This window comes from Pimephales promelas, chromosome 15 (genome assembly GCF_988280905.1).
Source record: "Pimephales promelas chromosome 15, fPimPro1.hap1.1, whole genome shotgun sequence".
Lineage (NCBI taxonomy): Eukaryota > Metazoa > Chordata > Actinopteri > Cypriniformes > Leuciscidae > Pimephales > Pimephales promelas.
Window position 1 is genome coordinate 7706404 of NC_142783.1, and position 12097 is coordinate 7718500.

Genomic DNA, 12097 nt, shown 5'->3' on the forward strand with positions numbered 1-12097 from the left:
AATGAATGTAATTTTAATTAACACTTTATTCTCATCTGAATTATAAATAAATGATTTGCGTATAAATTAATTACCATTAAAACACATTTGATTTTCTTTTTTAATCAATGTAGAATCTTGGACGCGCAGGACTGTTGGCAAACTGTGATGACAATAAAATGATAGCTTATAAATATATCTCTGGTTGTTGTTTCTGTTCCACAACATTTTGTATGTCATGTTTGGGGTGTGGGAAGAAGAGAGGGATATTTTTAGTAATTATTTAATAAAACATTATTTAATTTATCTTTAGTGTGTAGTATTAGCCAATCAGGTGTCTTGACGCGAATCACGCGATTACGCTTCAGCCTACACAGCACAAAAAAAAATAGTCTAAAAAACTGCTAGTGATCATATAACGTTAGTCGATGTCAATATCAGCGCTAGCAATATAATTAATTAGCTCATGGCAGAGTTTATCAGCGAAACTCCAGAGCGCAAATCTACCTTTGGTGTAGGCCTACCAAAATCATCGTAAGGTAGAGACACGGTGTCTTACATCTCTGCGTCTTTTTCCTGCCGCCATGCAGGCCCAGATGATAGCCAAAATGATTGTGATTAGCATGCTTATTATAAAGACACAAACCTTTTACTATCATGTCCATTGATTTTGAATAATATGCGCGAGGAGGGAGGGAGGGAGGGGGAGAGAGAGAGAGAGAGAGAGAGAGAGAGAGAGAGAGAGAGCAAGCGGGCGCTCACTCTCAGCTCGTTTGCTCCCTGTCAAACGCATCAGTCATTCTATTCTACAACATTTGCCGATCAATAAAGGCTTTGGCGGGACAAAAAGCAGACGATCCGGCAGGTTTTAGAAGATCAAATACAACCTGAAAGAAACTAAAAAAACAGACCCGTCAAAACAGTCAGTGATACATTTGCGACCCATTAAAAATTAGGGTCGCAATGGGATTTCAAAAGGTCACATATGCGACCATTTTGGTCGCATTATAGTTCCCTGCCAAGATGAATAAATGCTGTAGAAGCATTGTTCATTGTTAGTTCATGTTAACAAAGGTAGTTAACCAATAAACCTTATTGTAAAGTGCTACCGTTTTATTTTTAGCTCAATTTTTTTATTTTTGATCAAATAAATGCAATATGTATCGTAATCAGAGATGTGATTGAGCGAGTGAAAAAAAGCAGGATATTTTTTTAAGACCCAGCATAGAGCACTTTTTACTTTTTGAACACCTGAATCAGCTATTTACTGCATGAACTACCAGGAACTGTGATGAGTGACACGCATGGAAATATATTTAATGGCTATAATTTATTTCTAGTCATACATAAGAGGACATTTTAACTTATCTTTGGGGAAAATGTAAGGGCAATAACTGTTCTGTAGTTCTGTAAAGAAAACAACTGTGTTTCCAATACCGATCAATCTCATTCCGTTAATAAAATTCCACTCAAACTTCTACAATAGGAATAGGCAACATCATTTTTTGTGTGTTTTGGTAAACTGCATATTCTGGCTACAAGGACAACCTAAGAACCATTTATGAATTATGTTAAAGGGTCATGAAACCCCCCTCTTTCAGCTCAAGTCTAGCTCAAAATCTTTTTGAAAAATGCATCTGAAATGGGTGTGGCTAGCTGTGAGAAGAAGGGAGGGAGTGGGTGTTGTATGACCATCACTGTCACTGTCCCATGCATTTCGACTTTCACTAAAAAGCAATGGTAAAACGTGAGGAAATGCTAGATTTTTATATAGCTGGCAAAGTTAAAGTCTTATGAAGTACACTGACACTTCATTATCGTCCTTTCAAAAGTAACTGAATGTCCTACTACAAATATTAGCCTACAGTAATCGTAATTCTAATTAAAACATATTAATGTAGGCTACATGTGTATTTATAATGTCATTATAAAATATATAGTGGTTTATATAGACACTATAAATACATTTCAGAAAAAAATTATTAATTTTCCGCTTAAAAAAATCGTTCCGTGCATAGTCATAGACAGTAAAAGAAAGTACATAGTCTACGCACCCTCTGAACCCTCATAATAAATAACTTCTCATTTTACACACACACACACACACACACACACACACACACCTCTGAAGGGATAGAAAGTCCTCGGGATACCGCATCACTCGCAAGACGCAACTTGGATTAGTTGTCAACAAGGCGAAGTCTATCATTCTCTACTTGTCGCAGCTCTCGCGCGAAAATGTTCGCGGCACACACTATAGTTTGGATCAGGTTTAGACGTGTCCGTGTCTGATGGCAAACCAACCATCCAGAGCCAGAGTCTAACCCTGGCAGCATCGCGGGGAACATATTCAACGCACTTGGACTTTGCACCATGAAAACAAATAGTTTGCGTCCCATGATTGGGTGCCTCTCTCATCTAACGTTACTACGCGATATCACAGTTTGTCATGTCTGTCGTTGGAAAGATCCACGTAGTGTCATGAATAATTAAGAGGCCATGTCTTCTCATAGGATAACACCGCAGTGCACTGCCACGTCACCCGCTACAATGAAGATTTTAAACCCGGAAGACGAAAAAAGTGGAAAAAAACTCAAATTTAACAATTTTAACCCTATTATTAAATCTAACAGATGCTAGCATTGTCTTCAATGGTGTTCAACACACATACCTCTGTTATAATCTTAGAAAATTTGGTTTGGGGTTTCATGACCCTTTAATGCTTTTTACGCATTAGAGTTACGCGCAAGTTTAAGCAGACACAGAACTCACAGAAACGTGCGACATGAATCTCTTTCATCAAATCTGCACTTTGTAGTTTATGATGGAAGTCAGAAGAATTCAGTCAGCGCACTGAACAAACTATTCGTTTCAGCGATGACTAATCTGAACGCCTCTGATTGGTCATCACACTCAAACTCAATGGAAACATGTGCGATTGGTTAAAATGCTCAACGCTGCAAAACGAAATCTGGTGAAAATGCCGTAGTCCGATGGATCGAATGAACGTTAAGTATTGTAGCTTGTTTAACTAATATTATCACTTAAACATATTCTATTATATAAATATTTTGACTTTCCCAAAACTTCCACAAAAAAAACACCACCCCCGATTTTATTTTTATTACTGACTGCATGATTCAAATGGGTCATGATTTTAGGCTGAAATAACCGGAATTCCAGATTAATCCAGAAGAATCACATCCTTGCGTAATATATCATATCGTGACATGTATCGCACTATCGAATTGTGAGGCCCTTGCCAACACCAAGCCCTAGTCTCGTACTCAGTCTGGAAAAAGTGCAAAAAATTGGTGCAACCCTACTTTTAAGAGAATATATTTATTACAGTTCTACAAAACATTTACACAGTAGTTCATACAAACACAAACTTTTAAAAGGTATAAAAACACATAATAATAATATTAATAGAGTTTACATGTGGTAGACAATTAAGATCAAGTTAAAATAACTTAAGGCACGATAGAAACATTTCTACTGACTCCAGAAGAAAAATAACAACAAAGATGTCCAGGAAAGATGTCCCTGTCTGCGAGAGTATTCCATTAGCATTTTATTGTGATTTCCTTTGCCAAATTTAAGACCTCTTGAAAATTTAAGACCCCTTTATCAAGCGACGAGACTACTTTTTGTGCGAAAAAAACATAAATAACGACTTAATTCGACTATTCTATTACTTCCTTATGGGCGCATGCATATATGGGCGTATAAAATGATGATCCATATATAAGGTGCTCCGGATTAGAAGGAACACTGTCGTTTTTTGAGAAGATTAAAGGCTTTTAAGTGCACCTTGTAGTGCGGAAAATACGCTAATTGAAAAGCGTATGTACAGCGCGCATCTTCCTCTGCTTGTAAACAGAAAGTTTTGCGCTTCCAGCTATATCAGCACATCATCTTATACGGTAGGTGGCGGTAATACTCCTAAGCGGTGAGCAGCCGGTAACAAAAAGTAGTCGAAGGAGAACGCCCTCGTCTCAGTTCTCGCGCATGCGCCCATAAGGAAGTAATAGAATAGTCGAATTAAGTCGTTATTTATGTTTTTTCCGCACAAAAAGTAGTCTCGTCGATTGATAAACTTATAATTGAGCCGCTGTAGGCACATGGAATATTTAAACCTTTTCTTTAATGACTTTCTGGGCCGTCAAGAGCCAGTCCCTTAGGCATTCTATGTAGGACTGATCCAGCTCTCAGATTCAATCAAAAATATCTTTATTTGTGTTCCGAAGATGAACGAAGGTCTTACGGGGTTGGTACAGCATGGGGGTGAGTAATTAATGACTTAATTTTCATTTTTGGGTGAACTAACCCTTTAACTGACCACTACTAAACGCTTTATAACTACCTGCATTTACTACATTTACATACACTTTCTAAGTGTCTTATGAATGACTGACAATTCTTAAACAACTGGTTTGTAAATAACGCTATACTTCATTTAGACATTATAAATTGATCAGTAACGAAGTATGAAAATACAATTATTAAACTCATTATAGATATGCTTATAAATCAAGAAAAAAAGCATTTATAGCTGTATTTATAAACTGCTTATTAATGTCTATTAATGTTTTATAAATGATGAATTAACTGTTTACTCATGCTTAACTAATGATTAATAGCCTGCAGTTATTATAAAGTGTTACCCATTTCTTTTACTGTCTATGTATCAGACACACACAGAAACTCAAAGGTCTTCACTGCAACCCTTCAAAATAAAAGTTCGGTTTAACTTGAAGAAATTGACAGAAATACTTATATCATATTATATAACAGTATGTAGCCTTCAATGCTTTCATAAATTTACCATCATAAATAATAAAGTGATTGAATTGAATTTAATAATTTTTTTTTCAAGTAGTTAAATAAAATAATTTTTTTTTTTAAATGATTTCGCTGTGGTACCAAAATTGGTACCGAGAACCGTGACATTTTAATGGTATCGGTACCGACTACTGGAATTTTGGTACAGAGACATCCCTAGTACAAACCAGACGTTACACCATGTCAGGGTCAGAAATTCACTTTGAGCCCAACGAGGTCCATGAGTTTGTTTCAGTTTCACTTTAATTTTTCTTTTTTTTTTGTCTTTATGTCTTTGTCTTGATGTCATTCTTGTTCTGTTCTGCATACCATTAAATTTAATGGATTTGTTGTGGAGTAAAGTGAACTAAAATAGCCTATAGCTATGTTAATAGTATTATAAACATTTAGCTTTATGTTTTTGTTTTTTTGACATTAAATGTAATGTAAAAATGCAACTTAAGCAGGAATTATCTTGGGGGGGGGGGGGTCACAAATAAATATGTGTTCTGTGGGATAAATCCAAAATGGGAATAATCAGTTGGGGGACTCCATAAAAGCTTAGCCTTAATGTTAATTTACCTTGTTATTAAACTTACCTTTATAGCTTTAATTGCTGATTTTGTAATCTGGGTCATCTTTGCTTTGGAGATAGGTGGTTTGTATTCATTCAGTGAGTACAGCTGAAAAACAAAACAAAACATATGATGAATTTGTGATTTCTTTATAATGCAAGTTAATTATTTAGTCTAATGTGATCTGCTGGATGCATGTATATGCATTACATGTATATTAGGGATGCACCAATATGAACATTTTGGCCGATACCGTAACCAATAATTCTTTATATTTGAAAGCCAATAACCAATAAATTAGTTGATAAATCTAAATTTTTATATAATTTTTGAGAGCTGGATTACTCTAACAAAACTCTCAAAATTAAAAGCCATGTTCCAAGCACACAATTATAGTGTTGGGCGATATGCTCCATTTTCATATCGTCCTATCATCAGCCTGTGAGATCGGCGATACACGACATTATCGTGAGGGGGCGGGGCTAACTTATTTGATTATTAACTTGATTATTCAGCCTACTCATTAATTTGCTTGTTTTATTAGCCTACTTCGTTTTATATACGAGAATCTTTTTTCTATTTTGCTAACAAAGGTGGAGTGTTTATTAATAGGATCAGGTTACTTCCTGGTATAGTGAGGTAAAAAAAAAAAAAGAGATCCTAATCCTTTTGTTTGTCAACGGGAAATTTACGGACACATTAGCCTATCCTCATGCCGTTACATGCAGCATTTTGACTAGGGCCTATTTCTGCACGAGATGAAAACACGTTTTAATAATTTCTTGGGTCAGAAAAAGTCGGAGTTTGCGATATGTGTCCCCCTACCAGTGCGCTCTCTGTCTGGATGCACTTCACATGCGCACTTCAGTAAGCACGAAGTACGCAGGTTAATGTGTTTTAAATGAGGAGAAATGGAGAAACAAGAGCAAGGGCCAAACGTCTAGCTGAGTCGATCGGTTTATACTTATACTTATGACTTGACTCTGATAAAGGAAACGTTTACATGACCACATGCATTGTCAAGTTTATTCAACATAATCAGGTTAAGAACGTCGTCGCATGTAAACGCGCTCAATCTCTGAAAGTGAAAGTAAAAACGGACTGCTTTCGGCATCTGCATTAACGCCGCGTTCCCTCAGAGACGACGATGATAACGGTAACTATAATACTATTTTAGTGATATTATTATTAATACTATTTAGTAATTGTATTGTTTTTAGTGTTAGTGTCATTAAACGTTTTGTTAATGTGTTACGGAAACAAATACTGACGAACAACGATGCCGTTTTCATCTTGGATCTGTAGGAAATTGAATTTTGCGTCTGTTAAAACGAGCACACTTGATAATTTGTGAATGGATCACCTTGCAATTAAATTTTGATGTGGGATGTTTTTTAGTCTGTTTTAAAAACATTCTCTTAGAGGAGTCCTCATTAGTGCGTGTGTTGTTGCAATTGTTATGAGGTGATGTCGTTGTAAATTTAGGCAAGGCAAATTAATTGTAGTTCCTAATATTCATTTAATAACAATACTAGCTTTATAATAACAATAATATTAGGCCTAATAATAATAATTTAATACATTATGGTAAAACGAGACAATTATCGTATTGATATCGTCAAAGGCATCTGCCATCGGCGATATGTCAGACTATCGTCGATACACGATACTATCGTCTATCGGCACAACCCTACACAATTATAATGATGTTCTCATTATAATTGTATGTAGCCTATATCAGTGGTTCCCAAAGTGGGTGCCGCGACAACTGGCTAGGGGTGCCGCAGAATCTAAGCTTTTTTTTCCTATGTAAACAGCCAAAAATAACTATCGTACCATATAATAACCTTTTACAGCATATTTTAAAATAATATCAAAACACCAATAATGTCCAAACGAAAATGAATAAGCGAAAAAAAATACTATTATTTCATACATTTAAAGTTGAAATGTTTATTTACCGCTAATTGGACTGTTGTCGGGAGGGAATCGTCCCGTGCCCTTTGTAATGGGCTCAATTTTATATTTCACGCAGATTGACAGAACAGGACAAATAGATAGCTACATTCACGTTTAAACAAAAGACAAGCAGAAATGTCACAGCCCAGAAGACCGACGCTGATTTTTATAAAAAATTAAAATAATGACAGTCTCTCTTTACTTCACTTAACATAATTAGCCTACCTATTTTTCTTAAACATAAAACAAAAAGACCGTCTTTCTTGGCTTTACATGTGTTTTTCTAAAACATAAAACAAAAGACAATCTTTCTTGACCTGACTAGCGATCACTTCAGTAGTGAATGCACCAGAGAGAAATGCACATTTCATACGGATTACATAAGCAGAGAATTGTCTGTTTTCTTTCTTTTTGAATTGTTCTGTTTAAAAGTAGACATTTCGAGCTTTCTATAGATATACTTCTTTGGTGTGTGAGGCAAGTAGGCCTCGGTTAATTTATGACTCATAAGACGAGCTCCACGCCGGCACCGTGTCGTGATTACTATTGTCCATTAAATACTGTATTTAGGCTACTTCTTTATTAAATCCAGGCAATTGGTCGATTAAACATTTATTAAAATTAAGATCAAATTAATACAAAAACGAAATTCACTTAATGAAAGGATATGCTTTATGTTCGATGTGAAAGTTTCAAAGCAGTCTTTCAGAGGTGCTTTCAGAGTGGTCAAGTCCGTAACGGGGAACTTTCAAGTAACATTATTTATCCCTCATAAATACATACATGAAAAATAAGACAAAATTAATATTTTATGTTCTGTGGAGATCAGCCAACCCTTCTTTCCAGTGGGTAGTATTACTTTTACACTTTTGCCACCTAAAAGTGAAAGTTTTTTTGTGTCACATATCCGTAACGGATGCGTTTTCCCTTAAATATAAACGCTTGTAGACTGATATTTTTCAAAAGTCTAAAGGGGGCATGGATAAGACTTTTCAATATGGTATTAAATGCATTTTCTGAGAATTTACATTTACAAGTTTTTTTTTGTTTTTTACCTCAAATGTCATGTTCACACTGGAATTGCCCATTTTTAAAGAATTTATCCTCAACTAGTTTTGTGATGTAGGTCTACGTATTTTATAATGTTAACTTAAAATAATACTATAGTAATTTAAAGATGTGGTAGCATTAGACCTGGACAGGAAGGATAATTCTGGGAGTTGGAAGGGGTGTGTTGTGATTTTGCCTTCTCGCACACATTTCTGTTTTATATAGCATGTCAGACAGCCATCATTTCTACTAAAGAAAATGACAAAAATAGTAACGCACAATAAATTGGATAAGTAACTTTAATCTGATTACTGGTTTGGAAATAGTAACGCGTTAGATTACTTGTTACTGAAAAAAGTGTTCAGACTAGACTAACGCATTACCGGCATCACTAATTGTATGTTTGTTTCGTTTAATTGGGTTGGGGTAGCCTGGATGCCAGCCCGAACTCCGCCGATATATCACGCAACCCTAACGTATATTTGTACTATACTTGCTTGCATTCAGTAATTGTTTATATATATATATATATATATATATATATATATATATATATATATAACAACATCTAACAAGAACAAAAGATATACATCACACATTTTGGTTTGTTGCTATTATGTTGTAACTACAATATGTATTACAGGGATACTGCAAACATATAGTTGCAATAAAATCACATTGTCCTTTTACACAATTCTCCTTTTTTGGACACTTTTTGATTTGTCTCTAAACCAAACTTTTATATGATTTACACTGCTAAATAAACACACACAACTCATTGGTTGATTATAATTCCTTATTTCAAATGCAGATAAACTAGCCCACGAGAATGAAAATTCACATTGAAACACGAACTAATTGATAAAATATGATCTCACTGAAACTAATTCAGAGAAAAGTGAATTGAAACAGGTTACCCTGGGAACTTATTTGAGTCTATGTATTTATTTTCTCATTTATATATGTTTGTATGTATTGTTTTAATGTTTAATAAAAAAAAAAATGAAACAGGTTTTGATGAGATGTTCACTAGCACGGCTAATCGCCTGCTGCTAACTGTTAGCAACTTAATTTTAATAACAAAGGCATTGTCTCAAAACCCTTTTAGACAACCTACAATATTTTGGGCATCACATGACTTTTCTGGGGTTGCAGTATTTTCGTACTGATTTGAAACGTGCTTGTTATGCCGTAAAAAGCAGTTAAGTTGAGCGGCCTATGATGCCCTGTTGTCCAAGCTCAGCTGCTCGCCAGCACTTAGCACATGAAGCGGAAACATCGGTGATCATGTTAGCAGCACTTCCTAAATATGATTAAATATACTTAAGCAAAAAAAAGACTATAGTAAAGTGCATAAAGACACTTTTAGCTGCCGGACTATTTTTGTCTTGGCGTTGTAATATTTTTGGTCAACATGTTTTCCACTAAGATTAGATGACGGGGAAAAAACGCCAAAAACTGAATTTGAATCTGAATTTATTGCATTTTCCTCTTTCTGTTTTCAAAATGCACGCAAAGATTCACAAGGACCTATCATTTTTAAATATTAAATGCTGAAATTATGTAAGATATATATGGCCTGCACCATGCAACCGGCTTGATGACAACAGAGGCCTAACGCCACACTCGAGTTTATCGTGTCTACATTCATACAAATAAATATCATACAAACCTCGCCGTTAAACGCCTTGACGGCCTCCATTGTACAGATTTGAAAGGGTTCTTTCAAATAGATAAAACCGTTATGCCTCTTCGTCCTTATAACCGGCCTGGATGTCCTGAAGTTAGCGGTGGTCGAGATGGAGGAGGAGGCTAATATGGCTGACAACGCGAAGACAAACATAGACTGAATCATCCCGGAGTCGACTCTCCCAGAGAGAGATTCACGATTCAGTGGGTTGGGGAAATGAACAATGCCCTGTAAATTATCCCAGAGGTGCCCTCAGACTCTCTATATGCAATATCTTCCTGGGGAGAAAATCTAGTTATATACTTAGGATTTGTAATTAATAAAAACCAAAAAAGACCTACATTTTGATCCTCTAAATTGAAAACCCAAAGGAAACCAAATTCTTGGCTGCAAAGGGATTTAAGAGGGAGAATTTTAGTCACTAAAGCTGAAGGATTGTCGAGACCTATAACACGTGCAACTCTCTTCCTGGAGGTTGATAAAGGAACATTTAAAATGTTGAAGTAAGTTTGTTCAGTAAAAAATAAAGCCCACTTTATTTAGAAAGTAGAATCCACAGGCAGGATTTGATTTTTAGATTTTACTATACAACACATTTCAAATGAATGGGCTTAGAAATGTCCTTAATAATCCCTCACTTTGGAATATTATCCCTAAGTATATTTTCTCTAATAAAGTTGGTAGCCTAAATGTTCTCCAACTTTGTAATTATGTGTAAATGTATTATTATTAAACTTTGTAATAAGCAGATACTCTTGGCCTGGCCCCTAATCTTTTCTTTGCACCAATATTACTAAACAAAAGTCACTTTTCTTTGACAACTGTTCCAAATGTATTTATTTTTTAGTTGTACAGCTTGCATGGCAGAATTTATAACTATTCAGATTTTTTACAGAAATTCCTGTTAATAAATAGGCTATGCTTTTGTTTTCAATGCAATTCCCTCTGCCAAGTGTATTTTCTTTTGCAAGGGACTACATTTCCATGGCCATGCACTTATGAATCTAACTGACACAATGATCGGAAATGTATGGCATGCTTTGGTAGAGCAACAATAAAAAAATATAGCTGCGAGCAGCGATGGCGGGCCCAAGCCGGTGGCACCGCAACCCCGGTTCCTTTAGTTACCTAAAGGCACCCGGGTGGCGGTGCCGAAGGCTTTGGCCCTTTCATGATTAAATGTTAAAACGGCTTGCCATACTCTGTCATTTCGACTAGTCAAAATTATGTTACAGATATCTTAAATGATAATACAAACTATCCAAAATGTAATTATGAATAGACAGAAAGACGTTGTTGATATCTACAATGTTAATTCCGGATAGGCAAACTTAGCTTTTAAATGTTAAAAGGGCTTGCCATACAGGGACGTAGGCTCAGAGAGAGGCTCACCATATTCAAACCAAAATATCTGACTTCCTCTTGGTCCGAGCTAATGACTATGTAATAGAAAGTTGTCCGGCTTGAGGAGTAAAATGTATATACCGATTTTTGTAACTGTAGATAAAACTAACAACCCCACTTTTGTCAAAAGGTGGCGCTATTTAGTCCTTGCACCATGCCCGTTTCTGAAACTTTGCACGTCTACTGGCTAATAAATGTGATGTATCTGTTGAGTTTCAAGCAATTTCAATTTCAATTTGACTGTTGAAAAGAAGTGCGCCGATAAGATACTCAGGATCGGTATCGGCTCTGACACTGCCATCTTTGACGAGGCTGATTCAAATTCTATATTGTGCATATACTATTCTATGTAAGGCACAAAGGCACAAAAACTTTCTAAAGTACCATAAAGTTTTTGTGTACTGTAGTGTTCTGAAGCTATTATGTGATATAGAAATTAATATTTAAGTCATTAAATTCAAGAACACGTAACTTTTCCCTCTCTGCGCCTGTCAGTCATTCTCCATTCAGCATTCAAACAGCACGTCGCATTCGGTTACAGTCAATGATGAAACGATCTTCAAGATGATTCAATGTTAATCCTATTATACTGGGTCTTTAAGATAAAGGTCTAAAG

The 12097-nt window shown here is 35.6% G+C and overlaps 1 protein-coding gene across 1 annotated transcript in view; it reads right to left on the bottom strand.

Moving 5' to 3' along the window:
- Nucleotides 1-10241, bottom strand: part of scaf8 (SR-related CTD-associated factor 8) — an 86342-nt gene extending 76101 nt beyond the window's left edge. Inside the window, exons 1-2 of the mRNA XM_039650979.2 lie at nt 10060-10241; nt 5403-5486 (exon numbers count right to left, since the gene is read on the bottom strand). Of these exons, the coding sequence (XP_039506913.2) occupies nt 5403-5486; nt 10060-10230 (255 nt within the window). The 5' untranslated portion in view covers nt 10231-10241. The remainder of the gene's footprint in view (nt 1-5402; nt 5487-10059) is intronic.
- Nucleotides 10242-12097: the final 1856 nt, after the last annotated feature.